The 27,152-nt window shown below is 49.9% G+C and overlaps 1 protein-coding gene across 1 annotated transcript; it reads right to left on the bottom strand.

The window, feature by feature from the left end:
- Positions 1–914: 914 nt before the first annotated feature.
- LOC148003118 (uncharacterized) lies at positions 915–26,148 on the bottom strand. Its single transcript, XM_087575172.1, has 9 exons — positions 26,102–26,148; positions 22,192–22,252; positions 21,318–21,465; positions 12,041–12,114; positions 11,344–11,380; positions 3,062–3,131; positions 2,101–2,300; positions 1,828–1,952; positions 915–1,153 (listed from the first exon to the last, which is right to left on the bottom strand). The coding sequence occupies exons 1-7, from the start codon at positions 26,146–26,148 to the stop codon at positions 2,255–2,257; spliced, it is 483 nt and encodes a 160-aa protein (XP_087431298.1). The 3' UTR covers positions 915–1,153; positions 1,828–1,952; positions 2,101–2,254.
- Positions 26,149–27,152: the final 1,004 nt, after the last annotated feature.

Below are 27,152 nucleotides of genomic sequence, written 5' to 3'. Positions count from 1 at the left end.
GGACAGAGGTGGAAGGCATTCCCAGGCCAGACTCCTTTAGTCAGGACCTGGCAGATTGGCAGCGTGTTGGCATCGCACAGATAGCATTATAGTCGCACCCCCCAAGGGCTGGGGCTACTGGCTTTTTGGGGGTGCTTAAGCTCTGGTCTCCCTGCTATCCCAGCTAGCTCTAGTCAGTGGGCAGCTGACCAGGTAGACCCTGCATCTGGTTCTATCTGTCTCTGGAATTCCTAGGGGCAGTGTTCTGAGCAGGGGCTGGACCTGGGAGACAAGGCATGGAGAGGCTGGGGGCCACAAAGCGGTGGGAGCAATGGGGTTCTATACTGACTGGCTAGCAGAGGGAGGGAGCAAAAGGGAAAGGGAAGTCAGGGGGGTCATCTGCAGGCCCACCTGCTGTGGAGTCCCCATGGGCTGACAGCTGGTCCGAGACTGTGAAGCAGCATCAGGGGAGCTGGCCGGCCTGTGGGGAATAGAGCCAGGGGCTGCCCAGAGTACTCAGGTTCTAGGAGCCATCTTCCCGGAGGCCTGGGGGATTAGATGGTCTAAAACTCAGCAGCTCTGTCTGAGGGCTGCCAGAGAAGGGCGTCAGGAAGGGAGAGGCAGTTCTGTGGGTGGGCCAAGGGCAGACAGGAGGCTAGGGGTTTTGACTTGGGGCATGGAAGAGGAAAGGAGAAGCCATGTCTGCTAGCATTTGTCTTGGCACTGCAGAGACTAGAAGCTCATGGGACAAAAAAAATGAGGTGTGTGGCCAGAAAGCCCCTGGCTTCTTCCCAACACTAGGGAACTAGATCTTGCGCTTGTGGCCAGCAAGTGCCATGGCCAGCGAGTGCCAGGTCTGGGTCAGAGCAGAGGTCCCTAAGGGCAGAGCTGGTCCAAAGTCACTTTGGTAGGGGAGGGAGGAGGGACAAACACACCGACTGATGTCCCCAGATCCTGACTGTTTGCTTCTGGTCTAGGCACCTCGCCAGCCTCTGCGGGTTCAGCTGGTGCCGTTCTGCTGTCCACTGTCCCATTCTGCCCTGGGATACCTGGGAGTCTGTCTGCTCCTTTCCTTCTCCATCCCGGGAGATGCTGCTCTGAGATGAGATGGCTGGCTAGAGGGTGGAGTCTCAAGATAGAGTGGGTCACAGTCAGAAGCCAGGGACCCTACAGCCTGTGGAGACAGAAACATAGCCTCTGAGATGAAGGCCCCACCTCTGCAGCCCCTAATGAGGGAGCCTGCTGATCTGGGCTGAGAACAAGGAAGTAGCCTGTGATGCTTCCCCTGCCGGGGTTGGCATGTGGAAGGTGGTGGGCGGGCTCTGTGTGAGTTTACCACTGCAGGGGCAGTCAGGGCTGTGTGCGTCTTTTGGCTCTAAGATCCGTGGTTGGAGTTGGTCATAGATGGGTCAGAGGTTGCTCCACTCGGTACCTGCGCCCTTTGGTAGCTGCAGAGCCCGCTGCCTAAGCTGAATCCAGAGGTAATGATTCAGGTGACAGTGGGAAGTCCCAGCCCCAAGTGGGAGAGTCTCTGTACTTGGTGCACAGTGGGGGAAAGTTGGGTACAAAAGGCCCCAAGTTTCTCATTATGCAATCTTTCCTGGGGTAGAAAGTGAAAAGGACCTTGCTTGTCAGCCATCTTGGAAGAGCTTGGAGGAGCTCGCTACAGTCATTTCTAGCTAGCCAAAGCTATTCACTCTCCACCGTGTCAATGGCTACCCCAGATACAAACTGGGCCTAAGAGAGTGGGAAGGAATGGGGAGGGAGAGAAAGAAAGGGACAGTCTAGTTCCTGATGCTGTTAACCTCAGGGTTCCTTCTCTCCGGAAGGGGGGCAGGTTGTGCTCACGTGGGAAGCTTGGCTCCAGAGGCCGTGTCCGTAAAGTCATGGCTGAGCTGGGTGATGATCTGATCTACTTCTGTATATGGATGGTCTTCTTGGGCAAAGCCCTGGTGCTGGGCACTGTGAAGATGCTGTCCAGGGGGAGGCACAGGGCATTAGATACATTAAATTAATGTATTTAAATACATTAAATGCAGTGGGGCAAGAGGGTCATCCTTGACAAACTGGGATCCCTCAGAACAGTGTGGGGAGCAGTGGCCTGGGAGGGAAGGGGCTCACCACATGGAACTCTGCAGAGGCTTCTTGGCAGCAGTCACAGAACCCTTCTTCCTCAAATGAATTCAGACAGACAGACATCCACAAACATCTCTCTGGAAGTTCAGTTCTGTATTGCACAGAGCCTAAAGGGTGTTGTTTGGCTGTCTTAGCAGATTCAGCAGGTCCAATCCCTTTTAAGGACTTTAAAAGCATAACAGAAACTGTAGGAAACACATAGAAAAGCCGATAAATTTGACTGTCTACAGATGTATACAGGGCAGAGGCCATAAGCACAGTTAAAAGAGAAGCCACTGATTACAAAACTACGTACAAGTTATTTTTAAAAGGCTGGTGCCCTAATGCATGGAGGGCTTCTTACAAAGCACCGAGAAATTGATCAATAACCCAGGAAAACGAGCAGAGGGTATCCAGAGGCCTCATACAGAAAACCCAAATGATCAAACAGAACCATCTGACGCCATTCATTGTAAGACAAACTGAAGACTAGAACTATTATCAATACAGGCTCCAATTTATCAGATTTCTGACAGTATATAGCATTTAGCAAGGGGCTTTGGAAACAGAGTGGGTGTGAGTGTGTGTGTGTGTGTGTGTGTGTGCATGTATGAGTATGTATGTGTGTGTGACTGTGTGTGTATGTATGAGTATGTATGTGTGTGTGACTGTGTGAATGTGTGTGTGTGTGTATGTATGTGTGTATGTATGAGTGTGTGTTTGTGACTGTGTGTGTGTGTGATGTGTGAGTAAAAAGCCATTTGGCCACACTGAAGAAATTTTAATGTAGGTGCCCTCTGACCCAGCATCGCTACCTCGGGACTTTATTACCCACTACATATTTATTGTGAATTCTTTTTTTTTCTTTTTTTCGGAGCTGGGGACCGAACCCAGGGCCTTGCACTTGCTAGGCAAGCGCTCTGCCACTGAGCTAAATCCCCACCCCTTATTGTGAATTCTTACTCACTACAGCCAATCTGGGTCCATTGGCAAGAAACCGGTTAACAAAGCACAGCAGATTCGGGCGATGGTGTATTCTGTCATCAAGGAAAGGGGAGTTGGGTCAAAGACACTTTTTGGTAGCAGCTATCAATTATTTAAGATATACTGGGGGACAAAAAGCCACACACGTGCCACCGTTTGCCCCAGGGTGGCGGTTGGACACGCTGTGTGCACATATGCGAACCATGGGATGGATGTGGAGTACACTTTCACTTTAAGCCTTTCGTAGTTCTTGAGTTTTGAGTGCACATGCATGCTATATATATGCATGCTATATTTATAGTACCATATATATGTATCCATGTATATCTATCTATGGAAGGGGAGTGAGAGCCCACTAACAAGCCCATAATCTTCCTACTCAGGAGAGCTGGGACTGCAAGTGTGCACCACGCCCAGCTTAATTATTTTAAAAATGTGAAAGTATCCATTTATTTCAACAATTCTTGTACACATGATTGTGGGGCTTTATACAAACAGAGAAGCCTGATTTGGGCCAATCCCCTGCTAGGCTCCTCATAACCCAACACCAGAATTCATTGCTTCGTTACCGGACTGCCCTTCTGACAGCTTTCTCAGCTCCACTGTAAACCCAAGGCCGCCCCAGGCCTACTCTGCGGCCACACCTAGGCCATCTGCTGTCTGGTATCGCTTGTACCTTCTAGGAGAGGGACGAAGGCATTCGGGACTTCAGCTTTGACTCCCAGATGTGCCCTCCCCTACTGCAGGGGGTCCTTCTCCTCCCGCTGCCCTCTCAGGGCACAGGCATCTTTCTCTGCTCTCTCAGCCCACTGTTTTCTGACCACAGTTTCATCTGCTGACTGACGGACAGGAGCTCGTCTCCGCTCTACAGGCTCTGGGCTGAGTCTTCCTTGTTCCACTGTTGACTCCATGACCTAACCCTGTGACTCAGAAGTTAGGAAGGATCTGGCAGCATGCGGGCATGTCCTGTAATCCCAACCCTAGGGAAGCTGGGACACTAGGGCAGTGAGGTCAGGGTCAGTCTGCGTTACAGACAGAGACTCTGTGGAGGGAGGGAGACAGAGACACAGAGAGACAGACAGTATGAACAAAAGAAAGGGTCCAAGAGGACGTTGACTCCATCACCTGAGTTGAATTCTTTCTCTACTTTGGTCAGCGAAAGCTCAAATTCATAGGATCTGCAGAGCCATAACCCTGACAAACCTGTGTATTACATGGCCAGTCAGTACAGCAAGTGCCCTCTCTCCAAACTCTTGGTCCTCATTTTTAGCCCAACAAGTACTGTGAACTGGAATCACCCGTGAGCCTTTAAGGCTGCTTCTAACCCGAGAGAGTCTTTGCATATGTTTGAGTGTCTGTGATGGCCCATGGTTGGGCTCAAACCCAAGGCTTTTACAGGGCAGGAAAGTGAGACAGACACAGCTCCATTCCTCAGCCCTTGGATTTTGAGACAAAAGTCCTACTGCATAGCTCAGGTTGGCCTTGAACTCTCCAGCCTTTGCTGAGATTATGGGCATGCACTATCATGCCTGACTCTTGTCATTATAGATTCTGGCTCTGCATGTGTGGGTAGGAGTCCAGAAGCCTGCATTTAAAAATATTGGGGTCCATATTTGTGTCTATGTAATGGGTGTATGTGCACATGTGTGTGGGTGTGTGTGCATATAAGCACTGAGGATAGGGGAAGACACTGAGTGTCCTGCTCTTTGACTCTCCGTCTCATTCCCTTGAGACAAGGTCTATTACTGAACCTGGAGCTAAGCTGATAGTCAGAGCACCCCACTTCCATCTCCACAGTGCTGGGGTTACATGCGTGCACCCCCACAGTGCTGGGGTTACATGCATGCACATCCACAGTGCTAGGGTTACATGCGTGTACCCCCACAGTGCTGGGGTTACATGCATGCACATCCACAGTGCTGGGGTTACATGCATGCACATCCACAGTGCTGGGGTTACATGCATGAACATCCACAGTGCTGGGATTACATGCATGCACATCCACAGTGCTGGGGTTACATGCATGAACATCCACAGTGCTGGGGTTACATGCATGAACATCTACAGTGCTGGGGTTACATGCCTGCACATCCACAGTGCTGGGGTTACATGCACAGTCATGCCAGGTTTTTCTTACAGATGCTGGGGATTCAAACTCAGATCCTCACACTTGCCCAGAAACTGCTCTTACTCACTGAGCCATATCCTCTGCCCCTGGGACCTGCATTTGCAAGGGACTGGGACACTCTGGTGATTTTTTTTAAAAATAAATCTGAGTTTCAGAAAACAGCCTTTTGCTCTCAGAGCTCTTACGTCAAAATCTTCGGTTAAAGACCACTGAGAAAATAGGGCTCCAGTGATCTCTTCTCTGGGCTGAGTTCCCAGAAGAGACTTTGCCAATGGAGAGAGCAGATGACCGGTGCCAACTCTGACCAGCAGGCCCCTGAGGGTGGACTTTGGCCCGTAACCAAGCCACGGTCCTCAGGAATCAGAAGGACTTAACCTGGTACACTGTGAGCCGTCTAACGGTGCCGGAGTCCCATTGAGATGGGACTTGAGCCTCTGGGTCTCAGAAAAGAAATGTCAGGAAAGGATTTAAACAGACGGCAGCAAGGACGAAGCTTCCTGAAACACAGAAACCTTCCATTTGAATATGGTGTGTAAGGTCTGAGGAAGGATGCCAACACAAGTCCCAGCCCTTGTACAGCTGCACCACAACCCGTAAGGAACTCTGTCCTCCCCAGCTAGTCTTCAGATGTCTCTATGCTCACCGCCACAGTCACACCCAAATGTATGGGTAGCATAAGTGGGGGTCCCTATTGACACCTTATTTTAAAGGGAGCCAGAAGGCTCTGGGCTTGGTGAGGAGCTTACAGTTTGGCCATGACTACAGACTCTTGAGTTATCTTCGTCCCTTGACCCTAATCTGACCTCTGAAGATTCCAGTCTGGCAGAACCTAAACAGAGCAGTGGTTTTCCTGTCTTGTGAAGGGAAGCCTTTTAGTTATTTATTTAAACTAACTGGTCCTTGGTATCATTTAAGAGTAGGTAGTTGCTTCTTCTTCCTCCTCCTCCTCCTCCTCTTCTTCTTCTTCTTCTTCTTCTTCTTCTTCTTCTTCTTCTTTTTCTTCTTCCTCTTCCTCCTCCTCCTCCTCCTCTTCCTCCTCCTCCTCCTCCTCCTCCTCCTCTTCCTCCTCCTCCTCCTTCTCCTCCTCCTCTTCTGACACAGGGTTTCTCTGTGTAGCCTTGGCTGTCCTGGAACTCACTCTGTAGACTAGGCTGGCCTCCAACTCAGAGATCCGCCTGCCTTTGCCTCCTGGGTGTTGGGATTAAAGGGGTGCACCACCACGGCCCAGCAAGAGTAGCTTCTTGGCTTCTACAAGATGTTTGGTTGTTTTCTGAGACAGGGTCTCATCATGTAGCCCAGGTTGGCTTTGAATTCACTGTGTCTGAGACTGGTCTCACATATTTGATCCCCCTGTCTCCACCTCCTAAGGGTAGGGATTATAAATGTATGCTGTGACACCCAGTTAGGGCTGGTGCTCTGAGTAGAAAGGAGAATGGAGAGGCACCGGTGAAAGTTCTGGATATCTAGGTCTGCACCGAGTGGTTCTGGCAGTTTGCCTCAAGTTGCAAGCATTCAAGAGACTTCTAGGGTCAGAAGTGATTTGTGTTTGGCAAACCGTGCTGACTGAGGTCACTGCCAGGCACACCATTTGGTTATAGCAGCCCATGCTCGGGAGGGGCAGAGTGCAGTCCCATGGGGCTCCTGTGGGTAAGATAAGAGTCTGTGGCCTCGGGAGGGAATTAAGAAATGAGTCTTTTTGGACCTTTAAGGAGCTCTAGCTCTCTACCCACAGCTCTAGCGCCCCCTTCCTCCCCTTCCATCCCCCTTCCTCCCCCTTCCTCCCCCTTCCATCCCCCTTCCACCTCCTTCCACCCACTTCCATCCCCCTTCCACCTCCTTCCATCCCCTTCCACCTCCTTCCACCCCCTTCCATCCCCCTTCCACCTCCTTCCACCCACTTCCATCCCCCTTCCATCCCCCTTCTATCCCCCTTCCACCTCCTTCCACCCCCTTCTATCCCCTTCCATCCCCCTTCCATCTCCCTTCCACCTCCTTCCACCCACTTCCATCCCCCTTCCATCCCCCTTCTATCCCCCTCCCACCTCCTTCCACCCCCTTCTATCCCCTTCCATCCCCCTTCCATCCCCCTTCCACCTCCTTCCATCCCCCTTCCATCCCCCTTCCACCCCCTTCCATCCCCCTTCCATCCCCCTTCCACCTCCTTCCACCCCCTTCCATCCCCTTCCATCCCCCTTCCATCCCCCTTCCACCTCCTTCCATCCCCTTCCACCTCCTTCCACCCACTTCCATCCCCCTTCCATCCCCCTTCCATCCCCCTTCTATCCCCCTTCCACCTCCTTCCACCCCCTTCTATCCCCTTCCATCCCCCTTCCACCTCCCTCCATCCCCCCTCCATCCCCCTTCCACCCACTTCCATCCCCCTTCCATCCCCCTTCCACCTCCTTCCATCCCCCTTCCATCCCCCTTCCACCCACTTCCATCCCCCTTCCATCCCCCTTCCACCTACTTCCATCCCCCTTCCATCCCCCTTCTACCCACTTCCATCCCCCTTCCATCCCCCTTCCATCCCCTTCCACTCCCTTCCATCCCCCTTCCATCCCCCTTCCACCCACTTCCATCCCCCTTCCACTCCCTTCCATCCCCCTTCTATCGCCTTCCCTCCCCCTTCCATCCCCTTCCATCCCCCTTCCACCCCTTCCATCCCCCTTCCATCCCCCTTCCATCCCCCTTCTATTGCCTTCCCTCCCCCTTCCCTCCCCTTCCATCCCCTTCCATCCCCCTTCCATCGCCTTCCATCCCCTTCCATCCCCCTTCTATTGCCTTCCCTCCCCCTTCCCTCCCCCTTCCCTCCCCCTTCCCTCCCCCTTCCCTCCCCTTCCATCCCCTTCCATCCCCCTTCCATCCCCCTTCCATCCCCCTTCCATCCCCTTCCACCTCCTTCCACCCACTTCCATCCCCCTTCCCTCCCCTTCCATCCCCCTTCCATCCCCCTTCTATTGCCTTCCCTCCCCCTTCCCTCCCCCTTCCCTCCCCCTTCCCTCCCCTTCCATCCCCCTTCCATCCCCTTCCATCCCCCTTCCATCCCCTTCCATCCCCCTTCCATCCCCTTCCATCCCCCTTCCACCCACTTCCATCCCCCATCTTCTAAGTGACATTTGTCTCTGCTTTGGAGGCTACAGACTTGATGCTGGTCAGGCTAAGGAGTTTGACAAGCACACACTCCAGAATAGAATTGAAAAGAATCAAAAGAAAGCTTAGCTCCACCCAGCCTCTTCTCTGGCCTAAGACTCAGGCACTCGAGCATTGCTACCTGGGCCTGCCATTGTAGTACAGACAATGGCAGCACTTTCAGCTGTCGCTGGAGCACCAGTTCTCTGTCCGTCCTGGTTGCAAAGGATACGGGCCCCATCTCATTGGAAAGGGGGTGTCCGGAGATCCTCCATGTGTTTTTTCCATAGTCACTCTGTATGGTCTTCAGACTCTGAGAAAGGAACCAAGGCCCTTTGTGGGGATGAAGAGCAAGCTCTGGGACTATTTCCTTAGCTGCTCTCCCTGCGGCTGAAGGGCACAGAAAATTCTTGTCCCAGATAAACACAGACTTAGTTCTTCAGTAAATTAAAAAAAAATATAGAGCTTTGCATGGACTTTTGATCTAGTGCTTTTTTTTTTTTTTTCTCGGAGCTGGGGACCGAACTCAGGGCCTTGCGCTCGCTAGGCAAGCGCTCTACCGCTGAGCTAAATCCTCAACCCTGATCTAGTGCTTTCTGAAGACTCAATAAACAATATGGTTACTAAGAGCTCATCAGGTGAATGCACCAATCGGGGTAGCCATTGTGTTCTTGGTAAGAAGGGGTCATACTGGAGGGTAGGGAAGACAGGGTGGAAGGCACTGGGCCAGGCAGGGAGGGGCCTGACTTCCACCCTCGAACTACAACTGCCTAGGAAAGTGTTGGCACACACGTCCCTTGCTCTTCTGACTCAGTTTTCCCTACTGAGGTTGGGTTCTCATGTTTCCATACAGAAAGGCTTCATTGAGTAGAAGGCGAATCCCCCAGCACCACTTCCACATCTTCAGCCAGGAGGGCACAGCGTGCTGTGTGCTCTGCTCACACGAGTAATAATTCAACATTAAGTGTCAGCGAATACTCTGGCAGAATGCAGCCAGCATGGGCTAGCACAGGCTCAAAAGAACAGAGTATTAAGTGGAGGTAATTCACACAGGATCGTTAACCTCCGACTCATCTCAAGGAGGAGTATCAGGTGCCACCCTCAGAGCATCCCCTGGTCTTTGGGAGTCTTCTGACGGTGGGAGAAAGAGTGTGTGTTCCAAGGAAAAGAGAGGTGCAGGTACATGTTCTGTGTCTCCTGGGCTCCCATGAGGACTTTCCCCTCGTTCCTTTGGGATTGGGCAGACAGCAGGGAGGTTTCACTCAGTGGCTCACATCTTCGACTTGAGGAATGGTGCCTTCAGTCTGAACACTGTACAGGGAAGAATGCTCACATAAGCTATCTGTCCCAGAGCAGGCTGCACCATCCACACAGGAAGTGCTCTGAGAGGCAAGTCTCTGCCAAAGATTAAGAGGCTATGTTGTTCCATTTGGCAGAGGTGAGCATGGCCCCATCTTCTCTGCCTCTAGCCCAGAGAGAGAGAGAGAGAGAGAGAGAGAGAGAGAGAGAGAGAGAGAGAGAGAGAGAGAGAGAAAGAGAGAGAGATATTACTGAGGGACAGACCACAGGGTTGCCCTGCAGTCCTAGACATCCCCTCCCTTAGACGGACACAGGACTTGTGTGGGTTCCCAGGCTGCCAATCCCGGAGAATGCCACCTCCATTAGAAAGTTGGCTGGTGGAGGTGACCTGGCCCTGGCTGTTTCTGAGGAAAACAAAGTTGAAGTCCAAGTCCTTCCTAAACCTTTGATCCTGGTACCTCAGAGTCCTGAGGGCACTGTCCAGATAGACGTCTCCATAAAAATGGCTTGTTGTTGCTGTTGTTTGCTTTTTGGGTTTTTTGGTTTTTTTGGTCAGGGAAAGAATGGTGAAGATAAGGGATGAGGATAGTGTGGCATGACGTCACCACCGAAATTGCAGCACCTGGGGAGCGAGGTAGGAGAACCACTACATGTCTGAAGCCAGTCAGGCCTACACACTGAGACTCTACAAAAACACACAAACCTGGAAAAGACAGTGTTTGTGACTTTAGTAGCCGGGTGGGTGGGTGGGTGAAAGAAAACCAACACAGGTGACCTCTGGCTCCTGATAATGCAGGGCAAAGGTGAAGGGGCATCAAACAGACAAACTGGACACCAATAAGTCATGGGATTCACTCCTACCAGCTAGGTGCTGGCAGTTTACAAATGTTCACGGGCTAAGCCCTGTTCTGTCGACTCAGTAACCAGTGGTGTCCTGAAGAGAAAGCAGGCAGGCTGGATGCCAGAACTAATAGCCACATTTTCCCCAAGAAGTTGCCGGTGACCCACAGCCCCAGCTCCACCGGAGGCTCTCCTAGTACCCAAGCAAAACGCAGCCTCTTCCCCTCCGCTAACAGCTCCATTAATTACTTTTGGGGGATGATTTCTTGTCTCTCTAATTAACCAAGACAGCGATTAAAATCAAGTCCCCCATAGAATTCCTTGAATTTAGAGTATCAGGAAGTGCCAGGCAACTTTTCTTAGCTCCGGCTTGTGCGCAGATAAATGCCACTTAAAGAGCAGCTTTGGGAGAAGCATCCAGGGGAGCAGCTCCTACTGTCCAAGAGGAACTGGGAGACAGAGTCCATCAATCTGCCTGTTTGTCAGTTTCAGAGAGTCTGGCATTTCTGAAAACGGTAGGCAGCTGTCAAACTGCCCACCCCAAACTGCTACTGAATCGGAAGGAAAAGGACGCTGAACTTCAGTGTGGAACAGCCAGAAGACGCAGGAGCCAAGCTCCTGCATGGGGTCCTGGCTCAGAAGAAGCCCAGGCCCAGCAGGCTTTGCGCTTGCACTTGGATGCACTTCTGTCTCCCGAGAGATCCAAGGCCTGAGCCCAGGACCGATGAGGGGGCAGCAGAAGCTGGACCTGCTTCCTGCCACGGAGAAGCAGAGAAGGGAGCGAGCAGATGCTGCCTCAGAGGGAGCCGCGGGGAAGTGTTTATAGAGGGAGGGCTTGCAATTAGATGAGGCAAAGCTACCACACTGACCTTTCCCTGTTCTTGACTCTGTTCCTGGACGCATTCCCTAAAGGGAAGGGGAAAGCAGGTTAAGGATGAGAGGAAGCTATGGGGGGCAAGGAACTGGGCCCGCCTCCCTATACCTCTCCCCCACCATTGGGAGGGCTGCAGAAGCTGGGCTGTCAGCTTCAGAGCTGGCGAGGCAGGGCCTCCCAGGGCGATGATGAAAGTGGGCCCTCTGTGGATCCTGGGGGCTCACTCTGGAGAAGGTGAGCAGAGCAGAGAGCAAGAGATTCTCCAGGCCTGGGTAGACGCTGTGCTACCGTGAGGAGAGTGAGCCCAAAGAAATTAAAACTGTCAAACCTCCCCAGAGTGGGTGCGCATGACAGCTTTTTCAAGACAGGGTGTCTCTGTGTGGCAACGACTGTCCTGGAACCCACATTGTAGACAGGCTGGCCTTGAACTCACAGACATCCATGTGCCAGTCTCTGTCTCCAGGATGCTGGGATTAAAGGCATGCACCACCATGCCCAGTGAAGGCTTTTATGTTCTAGATGCTGCTGCCAATCCAGACTACTTTCTAGGACCAGATAGAGGACACTGAATATTTGATTCCCAGTGCCTATTTTGTGAGTCAAAACCAATATTGAAATCAAGATGGCTCAGCTGTTCAGGGTGTAACTGCTTTTGCAGATTCAGTTCCCAGAACCCACACTGGGCAACTCACATCTGCCTGTAACTTCAGCTCCCGGGGCCCTGTGGCCTCTGACCTCCTAGAGCATCGGACACGTGTGTACAAACCTACAGACACATAACAAACATAAAAAATAAATCTTAAAAAAATAGATGGGAAAAAAGAGGAAGAGTTGTAGAGTAGTAAACAGGTAACAAAACTCATCCCAAAAATTCCAAAAGGATTGTATTAAAGCAAAGGAAAAATATGTATTTTCATAAACTTTTTGTTGTTGTTGTTTCTGGGTTGAAACTCAGGGTTTGGTGTGTGCTAGAAAAGTATTTGAGCCAAACAAAACCTTAACTGAGGAGGGAAGGAGGAGGGAGGAGGAGGAGGGGAGAGGGAGAGGGAGGAGGGGGAGGGGAAGGAGGGGGAGGGGAGGGAGAAGAGGAAAAGGGGGAGGATGTGAGGGGGAGGAGGGGGTGGAGAAGGGGGAGAGGGGAGGGAGGACTTCTTACCTATTTGGTTATTTGTGTTTAAAGTCCCAGGAGACCTGATGACCTGTTCATACTGCTTATATCAGGGAGAGCCCAGGGGCTAAGGAGCAGAAGTTGGGAGCGGAAACTGTCTATTGTTTATCTTATCAACTTCTGCAGCCCCCACACCCCACTGCGCATTCAAACTCCTGGGCCAGGGCTGTGGAAAGGGAAGTGTCAGGTGAGCCCTGCAGTCTGTCTGGATGTGGTTTAAGACTGGACCACACACAGTTCTGAAGGTTGAGTTCTTCCTCACAGTTCGGCTTGGTAAAGACTTCGTGGCCTTAAATGAGCTGGGCCTCTCCTTTTATCTTTATTTAATTAGCCATTTCATTTTTTTTCTTCTCCTGAAGATTGAATCTGGGCCCTTGTGCCTGTTAGGCAAGCACTCTACCACTGAGCCACACAGCCAGCCAAAGCCTGGCTGTCAGTGGGGTACATACAGCTGTAACCCCGGAAAAGAAGGAGAAGCCAAGGAAGCATTTGGGAGGTGGCTTCGATGAGGAGCTATGGTCCCCCTCCTCCACCGTGCAATCTGTAGATTCATTCCCAGGCCAAGAGCTGTTCCCGGCCAGCAAGTCAGAAGCGTTGGCATGTTTTATCTGGGCCAGGACAGCCCGCAGGCAGCCCCTGGCCCAGGCCACACTGAATGCTTTAGTACTGTGAATGAACCACAGCAGGGAGATAGGGCCGTGTGGATCTGTGGACACTAAGCATTCACGTGGCTGAAGAGCTGAATGGACAGGAAACACCAGCCTGGGAGGATGACAGGATGACCAAAGTTGTCATAGGCTGCACTGAGAAGCATCTGCCGCCCTCTGGAGCAGAATGACCTACCCGAGGCTTTTGTTCTTGTGTCTTTTTACACAAAGAACTGAAGTACAGCTGTTGAGACACGTGCATCGCCATGTCTGCAGAGAAGACACCCGGCTACAGCAAGGCATCCATCGTCTACCCACGACGGAACCTTTCAGTCCCTAGCCTGGCCTGCTACATCGTACCAGCCTTGTCTGCCACCTTGTGGCTAAATGTCACCTCTGCGCTTAGTGACAACAGGTAAGGACCTTGTTCTCTATCTCACAGAAAGCTGGTCTAACGCTCTTGTTTACCGATGAGTACGAGTCCATTTTGGACTGGGGTGCTTCACGACTCACCAAGGGGTGTAAACTACAGCCAGGGAGGTGCCTGTGGGAGAGGCCTCTGTCCTCAGGTGGACCCAGCAGGCGCTCAGGTCAGGTCAGAGAGAGCAGACATACAGTGAGATGGAGTCTCCTCTTGCCAGATCAGGGAATTCTTCTACAATCTCTTGGATCCCTGGAAGATCTTGACACACCCAGGGGCTATCCCACTTGGACCAAGCCCCTAAAATAGAGCAGGGAAACCCAGTGAGGAAAGGAGCAGGTTAGAAGATCTCTCACCGCCAGCTGATCCTACACGACAATTCTAGGGTAAACTTATCCCAAGAGCAAGCGGATCTTCTGGAATGTGAGGACGCAAAAAATTGACAAGTAAGCCAAACTGGGCTGGAAAATGGCCTTGATGCTCTCTCTGGAGACTGTGGAAATCTTGCATGACTTCCTCATTCGCCCAGCAGGGTATAGCCATGTGAAGATTGATTCAAGTAGGTGAATCCAAGCGCAGAACAAACCCCTAAAGAGTGGCCACCAGGTTCAGGATTACTTCCTTACTTTTTTTTTTTTTTTTTTTTTTCCCCGGAGCTGGGGACCGAACCCAGGGCCTTGCGCTTCCTAGGTAAGTGCTCTACCACTGAGCTAAATCCCCAGCCCCACTTCCTTACTTTTAGGATGGGACCATAACAGCCATCAAATTAGCTGGAGAAAAGATGTTCTATGCTAATTAAAATGTTCCAGGTCTTTGCCTAATGCTGCAACCACCACCCACACTCGGGCTACCCAGCCTTTCCACAACCTCCCATCCCATGGAGCAGTAGAGTGATTGAAAAGGACCAGCGCTCCTCTTTGACATTCCTACTCAAAGCTACCGAGGTCCACTCCACAGTATCCGGGACCCTCACTCCCCAGGAGCAGGCTTTGGTCCGGGGTCTGCTCCCTGGGCCTCTACTGAGATGACACAGCAGAGACTTGGGGCCAGAGCATGATGGGCACCGGTACACATTGCTTTGGGAGCCCTTGGCCATCTAAGGGGGGAACTGCTGGGAAGGCACAGGACCCCCAGGAGAGGCACACAGAGCCTGGAGACTCCACCTCAAACCCCAGGAAGGCACGCCCCAGCCCCCAGCCCCGACGCAGGCCAGCCAGGCCAGGATGGGGGTAGACTGTTAATGGGACCTCCTGTTTGATCTGGTTACTCTGTGAGTGCACTCTAAGGATAGTCTCTTCATGGAAGGATGTGTGCACACCACAAGCTCATGCAGTGAATACCAGGAAGCTATGCTGGCAGCACATTCTTCCTTATTCCAGCCAGGGTCTAATCATGTGTGTGTATGTATGCATGTATGCATGCATGTATGTATGTATATGTATGTGCATATATACACACATATATACGTGTACACATATATACATATGTGTATATATGATGTGTATTCATGAACATACACATACGTGTGTCATTATGCAGCAAGGAGGGTCCAGGATAAGGCGTGACCTATCATTGGATGAGAAGGAAAGGTAGGCAGGGAAAGGTCTAGGAAGGAGGAGGAGGAAGAGTGAGGAAAAATCGAGATGGAGACAACAGAGCAGGTCGGTTTAACTCTTTATTAATTGGCAGTGAATTTGTTGTTGGATGTATCGTGGATTGGGAATTTAACATGTAAATCTAATTGCTAAGTTACAAGTCTCTGGGACTTTGATTTACCGGGCTGAAGAGGCCAGTGTGTGAAAGAAATGGCTGAGAGGCAGTTGGAGCATGCGGATCTGGTTCTGTTGGCCACATGGAGTGAGACTGCGCAAGGGCCCACAGAACGAGATGTGTGTGGCGGGCGACAGATGTGGTACCTACCACCTAGGGGACCGTGTGGAGAGGGTGACTGAAAGGGAGACAGCGGCAGGGAGAGGGAGGCTTGCGGAGTGCGGGATAGAGTAGCAGCTGGAGCAAGCAGATCCAGCTCTCACTGCAACATATATATGTAAATATTTTTTTAATATGGGGCCATGCTGTGATGCTCAGATTGCCCTTGAACTTCTGGGCTGAAACAGTCCTCCTGCCCCAGCTCTATAAGTAGCCAGGACTTCAGGCTTATGGCCACTGTGCCCCCTTATATGCATCCTGGCTTGACTCTAATGGTTCTTCTCTTGCCACGTAACTTTAAGGACCTTGGATTCTCACAAAGGGGAAAGCAGCTGCCCGTAATGATTTACAGATGGTGTGTAGATGTGCTCTGCACATGCCTACAACGTCTTCTTAAATTTTTTTTAAATATTTTATTTATTTATTATATATATGAGTACACTGTAGCTGTCTTCAGACACACCAGAAGAGGGCATCAGATCTCATTACAGATGGTTGTGAGCCACCATGTGGTTGCTGGGATTTGAACTCAGGACCTCGGGAAGAGCAGTCGGTGCCCTTAACCACTGAGCCATCTCTCCAGCCCTTAAATTTTTATTTAATTTTTGAGACAGAGTTGCACTCTGTAGCCCAGGTTAGCCCATAACACAAGCCAATCCTCCTGCCTCACTCTTCTGAGTGCTGGGATCACAGGTGTGAGCCGCCATACCCAGCCCTGAACCCCTCTTGCTAAGCTCTGGAGTAGAGTTGGTTCTGCCTTTAATCTTCGTCCTGAGATGGCCCTGGACTGGCCACTGAACTCTGGGCCTCCACTCCCTCGAGGAGGAAGTAAGAACATTACTCTCATCTGACAGTTGGAATTTTGCATTTGTCCTTCAGAAGGACAGAAAGAAAGGCTAAATCCCCTGAGCTGAAGACATCCACAGAGCCTGTCTTTAGCATCTGGTGGCTTAGACTGTTTTGCTACACGGAAGAGGGAAGATAGGCAGGAATTAGAAATCCTCCTTGTTGCTGTGAAATTATAAAAAATGTTGTCTTTTATCCCACACTAGGTCTGGCACCGCGGTGCCCCAAGATATCTGGTAGACATCTTCATCTCAGTCAGCAAAGCGTCTCACCCGCTCTGCTCCATCCTGTATCACACTGCCGATGGCTTCTCTCTGAGCCTGGCAGCAATCTCTCTACCCATCCAGTTCCCAAGGCAGGTTGCTACCATGCCAGAAATATACATCTCAATTCTGTGGTGGCCTAGTGTCGCCACCATCACAATATCTCTTAAACTTAAATCGCCACAAGAAAGAACATACAACACAATAACCTCGGATCCAATTGATAAGATATAATTGCCCACCTAGACACACGAAAAGCCCTATACACATCCTTGCCTTAAGAACATTCATAACAACCTGTAAATACAGAGTGGAATCTTAACATTCACCTCCATATTCTCTCAGCGGCTTCCCTCTCTCGTCCCCGTCTCCTCCTCTTCTCTAAAACTTTTCTCTCGCCCAACCTTCCTTCTCAGCCAATGACAGGCCTTGTTCTATCTTGTACCTGCCTTTATCTGCGTAATGACATCATCCTACACCTCCTGCCTCAGCTGAGTTCTGGGACGGATTGTGGGTGAGCACACAGTGCCATTATGATCATTTGGACCATGCGTGCAACTTGTCTGTACTGTGGTACTGTGTAACTACACATTGCCTGGTACCACCCCCTCTGCCTTTCTTGGCCCAGCTCACACTGTTTCTGATGGCCTTCTTCAGGATGTAGCTCAGCTGGTAGACCCATGGCCTGTCAGGCGCAAAGCCCTGGGTTCAAGTCCCAGTTTGACATAAAATCAGATGTGGTTGCACATGCCTGTGATCTCAGCCCTGAGAGATAGAAACAGGAAGTTCAAAGTTCCAAGGTCCTTTTTGGGGGGCTGGAGAGATGGCTCAGTGGTAAAGAGCACTGACTGCTCTTCCAGAGGACCTGAGTTCAATTCCCAGCACCCACATGGTGGCTCACAACCATCTGTAATGAGATCTGATGCCCTCTTCTGGTGTCCCTGAAGACAGCTACAGTGTACTCACATAGAGAAAATAAATAAATCTTTTTGTTTTTAAATGGTCATCTTTGGTTATATAGCAAGTTCAAGGCTACATAGAACCCTTGCCTCAAAAGGCAAAACAAAAAACAAACAAAAGAAAAGGAAAGGGGTGTGTGTATTGTGTCAACTCTTGGCCTCCGTTTATAAAAACAAGGGAGAAAGAAACCTGCCATGGCCTCAGGGCACCCCCATCCCGGATCAGAACAAACCCAACAAACTCTGGCTCTGCGAAGGATTCTTCCATTTCTGCACCTCTAACTCCAAAATCCCCATAAAAAGGAACTTGGTGACCAGGTGTGGTGGCACGCCATTATTCCCAGCACTTAGGCGGAGATGGGTCTTTGTGAGTCAGGGCTATCCTGGTCTACACAGAGAGTCCCAAGCTAGGCAGATCTGTACAGGGAGACCTTGTCTTGTAAACAAAGACCAAACCAACAAAAAAGGATTTAAAAAAAAAAAGGCAGTGATGGGGGTTGGGGAGCACAGCACAGAAGGAACAGAGAAGGACAGCATGGTGCTGAGCTGCTCTCCAGGGCTATGATACAATAGCCTTATTCACTGTACGCATGAGACTAAATAAACCAGAGGCTGCCCAAGAGCACTCACCAAGACTTACTTCCTTTGTTTACCACCTCTGTGGATTCTGTGAAGTCCTCACCTGCCTCTTTTGGACTGTCTAGAGCAGTTCTGGCCTTTCTGGGACTGGGGTAGTCTCTGCATCTTGTCCCAACCCTCTCTGCCTTTGCCGAACACAATGTAACTTACTTTTTCCGCTTAGAAAACCCTCAATTACCTGCAATCAGATCACAGGGATGGCTGGAAACCAAAAGGCAGATGTAGAAATGTCAATATCAGGCACTGGGGAAGGAGATCTTGGCTGCTAGGAGTTCCAGAATCAATCTGTCTTTAAATAGACTAAAAGCAGTTCTGCACTGAAAGCCTTCAAGAAGACGTCACTGTGAAATGGGATAGAGTTTGTATACACAACTCAGGTTTGCCTCCAGGAACTGCTGTTCCCGACCAAGAGCAGAAGGCCGTATACTTGAGACCATTGACCACCTGAGAATGCATGTAGAAAGGCCATTGAGAGAGTTTTGGTTTGGGCCATTGTTTTCCTGGGTTATACAATGAGCTAGATACAGTGAACCATGTCTGTAATTCCCAGCTCGGATCCCTTGTCTACATAATGAGTTATGTGATGTCAGTTAGGCTGTAGACCATAACTCTCCCTCCCTTCTCCCTCCCCCTCCCCTTCTCTGCCCAGCAGAGTATCTGACGCACAATGACACCTGTGGGTAGAAAAGATGGTGACAAGCAGATGAACAACACAAGGAATTCTTTTCACGTTCGCTCTAGTCTGGGGAGTGAGACTCCCTGTGCCGATCTGAAGCTACTGACAATCACGGAAAGAAATGCTATCACCTCCCATAAGCCAGTCTCAGTCGTTCCCAGCTCACCACTGAAAACACAAGATGGGGATGCTCCAGAAGTGTGGCTTAGTGGGAAAGCTGGTGCTTGGGTTCTTAGATCCCTCGAAAAGCTAAACAGTTATCACAGGGCCAACCGTGCCACTCCTACATATTTATTACCAGAGAACATAAGACAAGCACTCACACAGCTATTCAAGAGATGTTCTCTACAGGACTATGTGCATTAGCTGAAAAGTAGAGAACCCAAACAGATGTGTAGTATTTCGGAGATGCCTCAGTAGTTAAGAGCAGACATCGTCCCTTAAAGGAGCTGAAGTGTTGGATACCTGTACTCAGATGCGCATACCCACACAGATACATACACATAACTAAAAATAAATCTTGGCCAAGCAGTGGCAGCACATGCATTTAATCCCAGCACTCAGGAGTCAGAGTCAGGCAGATCTCTGGGAGCTGGAGCCAGCCTGGTCTACACATCAGGTACTAGGAATTGAACCTGGGTCCTCTGTAAGGACAGCACATGCTCTTAACCACTTAGCCATCATCTCCTAGCCCCTGAAATCATAGCTCAAAGCACACATCTGCCTTCTTGAAAAATAAGTGCTGGAGGAGGGGACTGGGGCAATAGTCATCTGATTACACGACTGTGGCAGATTGTTCGATGGCCGTACACTGCTTCCTCACCAGTGTACCCACTCCTTTTGTAACATGTCTGCTGTTCCTCCCATCAGCAGACAAAGCCCACATTCATAAATCTTAAGTCTAGCCTAGTTTCATCATCAGAGTACAGTAGAAGTAAGATACATGTTTATTCCAGAGCCGAGGCCTCACAGCTTCCCTTCTGAGAAGGATACTGTTGACTGTATCAGCTGGTCTGGCTTACTGTAGACACAATACATATGTGTAACATGTATGTTAGAACTTTCACATAATGTGTTGGAAGTCACGTAGTGTCAGATGTATAGTCATTCCCATTGATACTCCAAATAGGGCTCTCCTACCCATAGCCGGCTCCTGATCAATAGTCACTTACCTCTGGTCCTGCCAGCCTCCCTGGAAGTCATAGGGACAAAGACAGAACGTCATTAGAAAGTCAACTTGGCTGGGAATGGTGGCTCACACCTTTAATCCCAGCACTCAGGAGCCAGAGGCAGGTGGATCTCTGAGACAGCCAGGTCTACATATCGAGTTCTAGGTCAGCCACTGATACATAGTAAAATAAATAGGTAAACCTACTTCTGTCCTAGCTGTGGAACCCTGGGAAAGTCACACAGGCCAGTATCTGAAACTGCATTTCTTCTCTTCGGATACAGTGAATAATGATAAGCACATGACATGTGCATGTGTACACACACACACTGAGACACACACATACACAGACACACACAGAGAGACAGACACACACACAGACACACACAGACACACAGACACACAGACACAGACACACATACACAGACACACATACACACAGACACACAGACACACACAGACACACAGATATACACACATATACACAAACACACACAGACATACACACACATACACACGTGCGAAAGTGTACATGTGTGGTTGTATAGTTCACTTACAGAGTCGTAGAACTAACACCAGAACCTAATTTTGAATGGTTTAACCCCCCCTAAAAAAAGCCTCGTGCCGTTTGCTGCCACTCCACGGTTCTGCTGCCCGCCCCGGAGCTCCTCTAATCTACTCTGTGCTCCGGTACGTGCTTTCTGAGCACTTCGTCCTAGCATCCTGAGAACCTGTGGCCTTCTGCATGACGCCTAGTCATGTACCCGTGTTTTATTGTCCAACAGTATTCTATTGTATGTACATACCAATACTGTTTATCCGCTTACATTTAAATTGTTTCTTCTCACCGTTACGAGTGATGCCGCATGAACATCTGTGTACATGTTTTTGTGTGAATCCGTTTTCGTTCCTCCTGAGTAGATGCCCATGAGTAAACTTGGTGGCTCACGCATTCACACTGTGTTCAACACTTTAAGAATTCTGTGGCACGTGGATTATATTTTAATAGTGCCATTATAAGAGAAAAGGGGAGGGGAGGAAAAAAAAAAAACTCCTAAAAATCCTGGCGGTCATTTGGAGTAGCTCTGCATTCTTTAAATCCCTAGAATAAATGAATTATTTTCCTAAATAGGTAATAATAACTTTAGATCTCCTTGGAAATACCTGGAAATCACAGGTCTAACCCCGTCAGCTCCCGCTTGACAATATAAAGGCCCGTGTGATCACAGGAGTAAAGCAGGCTACAGACCCACCTAGTTGTTGAATGGCCAGTGTTGAAAACTGCGTACTTTTGTCAGCAGGCAGGTTCGAATATAAGGATTTTCCAGACCAGGGCTGTCTCCCGCTACTCGGTGAACTCTTCTGACATCTTCCCAAACAGCTTGGAAGTTGCAGTTGCTGCTAAAAACAAAACAAAAAACAAAACAGTAAGGGAGAGGATCGTGAGGAGAGAGCTCCGGAGAGCAAGGAAACCCTTCAACGGCTTCTGCTGCGCGCTGGGCACCTGATACGGAGGCGACTGTGTACTTCCGGCTTCGACCCCCACAACTCCTGAACGTGGAGGAACTGGAGTTCTCACAGGCCGAGGGTGGCGCTAGGAAATGGTGCGTTTACATTGTAAAGTTTGATGGTTTCTTCTCCTAGGGAAGGGGGAATTAGATGGAGGAGACATCCTAGCCCCCACCAAGAGCATTAGGTAACAGGCGTGTTAGAGAGCATCTCGGGGTGCGCATGTGCATGGGACTCACCAAACGGAATCTGCAGCACCGTTAAGCAAGGCTTAGCCACAGCTGACCTGAGCTCAAAACCCCACGCAGTCATTTTCACGGTGGGAGGCAGCCAGAGCTTGCAGCTCAGCAGGAAAAAAAAAAAATCTGTGTTGACAACCATATTGGAGCCTCAACCGTGAGACTTACTGTTGCTACTACACTGTTATGTAATCTTACACACCAAAACGTGATTGGATTTCAGACCCACACTTGACAGACCATTTCTTATGTCTGGCCTTGCTTGTAGCTCTAATCGGAAACCAGACGCAGACAGTGACACGGGACTATGGCCGGAGACCATATGGTGTGGGGGGCTTCCCGCTGCTTAGGATGCTAAAAGTCCTCACATTTCCCAAACCTGTCCATCTGCTGTTTCATCTGCAGTTACGTCCACTGGCGTGACTTCAACCAGCTCGCACCTACTTAGAAAAGCATATGTCTAAAGTTATGAAATGCGATTTACGCGAACTGGTTATACATAGGCCGTGTGAGCCTTGAAAGAGAAACTTTCCGCAGAACAAAACCCAGCTATAGAGGATGTTCTCACTGGGACAGCCGGGAAAGACTGAGTCACCCGAAGGTCTCAAGGACCGTTATGATGGCATGGCCTGCAGCGGAGGAACCAATGGAACACAAAGCGGTAAATCAAAGCGATATCATCAAATGATATCATCAAACACGCCAGTGCGCTCAACTCTCTGATGACAACATTCTACTGTGAACCAGCAGATACGGAGCAGTGGACCAAGCAGATTAGAAATTCATGGAGTTTACATGCCTGGTTTACATAGTAAGTTCTAGGATTGTTACACAGAGAGACTCTGTCTCCAAGCCAACCAACCAAATAAATATTTTTCTTTAATAGCTTTTATATTTATTTGTTTGTTGTTTATTTATGTTGGTTCTTCCAGACAGGGTTTCTCTGTGTAACAGCCCTGGCTATCCTGGAATTCTCTTTGTAGACTAGGCTGGTCCCTAACTCACGGAGATCTGCTTGCCTCTGCTCCCTGAATGCTGGGATTAAAGGCATGCACCATCACACCCGGCTTCATTTATTTTTATTTTATGTACATGGTGTTTGGTCTGCATGTGTGTCTATATGAGGGTGTAAGATCCCTGGGACTAGAGTTCCAATATATTGATTAGGGCTGGAGAGATGGCTCAGTGGTTAAGCGCACTGGCTGCTCTTCCAGAGGTCCTGAGTTCAATTCCCAGCAACCACGTGGTGGCTCACAACCATCTGTAATGGGATCCAATGCCCTCTTCTGGTGCGTCTGAAGACAGCAATACTGTACTCATACATGTCCTTAAGACAGCCAAATGGGACAGTCTTCTCCCTGAGAAGCCATACTGCTGAGAGCAGTGTGCAACCCCAGGAAAAAGGCTACTGGAAGACAGCTGTTAAACATGAGTAAGGGGCTGGGATGCAGCTCAGGGTACAAGTGCCAACCTAGCATGTTGACCCCTGGCAACACACACACATACATTCACAGAGGTAAGGGAGAGGGAGAGGGGAAGGGGGGAGGGAGAGGGAGAGGGAGAGGGAGAGAGGGAAAGGGTAGGGAGAGGGAGAGGGAGAGGGAGAGGGAGAGGGAGAGGGAGAGGGAGAGGGAGAGGGAGAGAGAAGAGTCAGGCTCTGGGGAGAGAAGCTAGGGGTGCAGCTCAGCGTAGATGGGCTTCCTACCCTGCCCACATAGCTCAGTGTGGCTACTTCCTAACTTGACCGAGGTGCTTGCTGTGTTTGGTCCCTACACAGCAAGAGATATGTAGCAAAGGCCAAGTGTAGTAGCATATACCTATGATCCCAGCACTTGGGAAGCTGCAGCAGGTAGATCTCTGTGAGTTCAAGGCCAGCCTGGTTTGCAGAGTGAGTTCCAGGACAACCAGAGCTACACAGAGAAACCTTGTCTAAAAAAAAAAAAAAAAAAAAAGCAAGCAAGCTTGAGTAAGGCATAGTGGCTTCCATAAGGTGAACAGCTCTGCTCCTACAAGCCATCACGATGTTCTAACTTACCACAGGCCCACAAGCCACCCAGCTAGCCAACCACAGACTGCAGCCTATGAAGTCATCAGCTGAGATCTGTCTGTCTCTCCTTTAACCAGTTGTCTTGGGTGTTTGTCCCAGCGACAGACCTCTGGCTAACACAATAAACAAGATGCTTGGGGCAGAAAATCCTTGACATCAGAGGGCTAATACGCTGCCAGGATGCTAACAATCAAGTTTATATTTAATAAAGAAAGGACTAGAAGATTGCTCTCTAGAGGACGGAGTGGGCCAAGACAAAAACATACAAAGTAGTCATATTGGAGAACCCTCCCTTATAAAACTGCCAGGAGTCAGCCTGTTCACCACAATGGAACTACCCACAGCTCCCTGGAACGTTCAATTAGCATTGATGGCTTACTCTTTTGTTAGTTTTGATTGGTGTTGCTGTGTGTAATGTGTGTATCTGAGTGTTGGCATGTGCATGCGAGTGTTGGCGTGTGCGTGTCACGGTGTGCAAGACAACATTTTTGTTTAATTAACTTTATTTATTTTATGTTTGAGTACATTGTCTGCTGTCCTCAGACACACCAGAAGAGGGCATCAGATCCCCTTACAGATGGTTGTGAGCCACCATGTGGTTGCTGGGAATTGAACTCAGGACCTCTGGAAGAGCAGTCAGTGCTCTTCACCACTGAGCAGACTCTCCAACCTTCCAAAAGACAACTTTTGAAAGCCAGCTCTCTCCTATTGTGGGTTCTGGGGATCAAACCCAGGTTGTCAGACTTGCTTGGCCAAACAATTGTCCTGTGGCCCTCACTCTTTTTTTTTTTTTTTTTTTTTGGTTCCTTTTTTCGGAGCTGGGGACCGAACCCAGGGCCTTGCGCTTCCTAGGCAAGCGCTCTACCACTGAGCTAAATCCCCAACCCCGGCCCTCGCTCTTAAATAGAACAGATAACTTGATCATTAGAAACCTAAACAAAGCACTTAGAGTCCATCATGGGCATGGCGACATGAACCCAGCCCGGGATACCGGACGTCCTGCCACAACACAAAATGAAATAGGAAGGGGATCCAGGAACAGTGTCAAGTACCTATAATCCTATTACTAAGGCTGAGGCAGGAGGATTGCCGTGAGTTAAAGCCCAATGTGAAATTACATAATGAGACCATCTCAAAATATGGGGGGGGAGGGGTTACACACACACACACAAAAACATGATTAAGAGCTAACACGTCTCCACATATTGGTGCTTAAATTTTTTGAGAAAATAACCATGAATATAGGATTGTTTTAGTACAGCCTGATTCTGTTTACTAATCTTCTTTGTTTGACCTTTGCCATAAATGACAAAATTGCCTATGACACCCCTCTGCAAGTGTACAAAGTGCCTAGGCACCCAAAACACACCAATAAGATGAATTCTTCACCGCTTCTGAGAGAGCCTGAGGCAGAGGCAGCAGCACTGACTTCACGGTCCCCAGTGAAAACCAGGGAGTGGAGCGCTGGTGCTCAGGGGAGGGGAGGCAGGAGAATCAGAGGCTCCAGGTCATCCTCGCCATCAAGCCCAAGGCTAGCCTGGGCTACAAGAGACCTTGTCTCAAACCAAGAAGAAATTAACCAATAACAAAAGGAACATTCCCTGACCTGAGTCCAAAGCAGGAGGTCTATTCTGGGCCACCCGTCAGCTCCAGGTAACTGTTGCCTAGGAAGGAGGGGCAAGCCAGCTAACTGTTGCCTAGGAAGGAGGGGCAAACCAGCGGCTCTACCGCCTTCAGCAGCCTTCCATCCTCGCCCGCCCACCACCTCAACCACCTCCCAAACAGCCCGCAACATGAGGCTCAGGGGAGCACTGAGTAAGTCCACGCCTTCTTCCAGGCTTGGGTTGCTCAGTCACTTGGTCTCTGTTCTGTCTCTGCTCCCTCAACTCCGGGGACTTCTTTTTTGTTGTTATTATTATTATTACATTCGTTTAATTTATATGTATGTGCGGGTGTTCACAGAGATCAGAGGACAACTTGGGGGAGTCAGTTCTCGCCTTCCACCGTGTGCGTGTGTCCCCAGGGATCGAACTCAGGTCGTCAGGCTTGGCTGCAAGCCCCTTTACCTGCTTGAGCCATTTCACCGGTCCTACTGGTAAGTCTTTGCTGCTTCTTCCTCAGTCCCTCCCACCTCACCCACCTCCAGCCTCTCCCTCAGTTCCAGCCTCAACCTCCCTCAGCCTCTAGGATCCATGACACCTTTTTTCTTTTAACCGCTTTTATCCCTTCTCGGCATCCATACCTCTTCCAGGCTTGCTCATTAGACTTGGGCTCCTTCTTGGCCTCCATACTTCCTCCTTGAAACCTTCGTGAGGGCTTTGCAGGTCCTAGGAGCTCTTTTAGACCCCCGAGTTCCTCCTTAGTCCCAGACTCGGATTTAAATTTCCCGGCGGCTCCACCCTATGGTATCCTTGGAAGGACAATATTAATAAGCAACGCCTTTCTCCATGCCCGCCCTTTCTATCCCGTTCCGCTCTGAGTTCTTCAGCTGGCCTTTCATTTCTTGTCTGCTTGCTGCTCATTGCTGGACGTAATGCCTTCCAGTGACTCCGCACACGCTCAGAAAGTCGGTGTGCTAGAGTGCTTTGTCTCGCAGGCGCGAAGCTGACCGAGATCTCCAGCATCCTGCACCCATTATCCCAGCTTCCATGTTCCACCCCCCTGCCCCCCGCCCCCCCGTCCCCCGCCCCTCTGCCCCCCCACCCCTCCCCGCAATCAAGAAGTGGAGGCTGGGGGGACGTTCAAAATCGAGATGAACTGGAATATCTGAGATCTCATAGTGGCCCTTCGAAGGCAGAGGCAAGTGAGGCAGGGAGATCACTGTGAGTTTGAGGCCAGCCTCGCCTGCATCGAGAGACCCTGCCTCAAAATAAATAAATAAAATCCTAGAAGTGCTAATAAATTGCATCTGTTCCCTGCCCTTTGATCATTACCTGACCTATCCCCCAAAGAAAACTCTTGAAAGAAGTCTGTTTTTATTTTCTTTCTTTCACTGATCTTCCTTACCTTTTTTCTCCCTGAGATATTGTTTCTCAATTACGCAGCGCTGGCTGTCCTGGAACTCTGTATGGAGATTCATCTATGGCGTTGGGAATGTTTGCCACACTGCCAATGCAACTTTTCCTGAACCCATCTAGTCATAGTTAGGTCACGCCTCTAGTTCTTCTGTATCTGCCCAGTTCACCCGTAGCTTTCATGTTACCATCCCGTGCGTATTTTAGAACACAGGACATATGATTTCCTCATGAAGCTCTTTCTCTCTTTGATGCTGTATCTTAGCACTCTCAGCTCAG

This window comes from Rattus norvegicus, chromosome 10 (genome assembly GCF_021556685.1).
Source record: "Rattus norvegicus strain SHRSP/BbbUtx chromosome 10, alternate assembly SHRSP_T2T, whole genome shotgun sequence".
Lineage (NCBI taxonomy): Eukaryota > Metazoa > Chordata > Mammalia > Rodentia > Muridae > Rattus > Rattus norvegicus.
The sequence above is the reverse complement of the archived record's forward strand: the minus strand, read 5'-3'. Positions and strand labels throughout refer to the sequence as shown.

What these genes read in the sequence shown, in the direction of transcription:
- LOC148003118 (XM_087575172.1), bottom strand. Translation starts at nt 26,148, where the DNA reads ATGGAGGCCAAGAAGGAGCCCAAGTCTAATGAGCAAGCCTGGAAGAG. An exon ending in ATGAAACAGCAGATGGACAG is followed by an intron (nt 21,466 to 22,191) that starts GTTTGGGAAATG and finishes TTTTGTTTTTAG; the next exon opens with CAGCAACTGCAACTTCCAAG. An exon ending in AGCTGAAGTTACAGGCAGAT is followed by an intron (nt 11,381 to 12,040) that starts GTGAGTTGCCCA and finishes CCTTCCCTTTAG; the next exon opens with GGAATGCGTCCAGGAACAGA.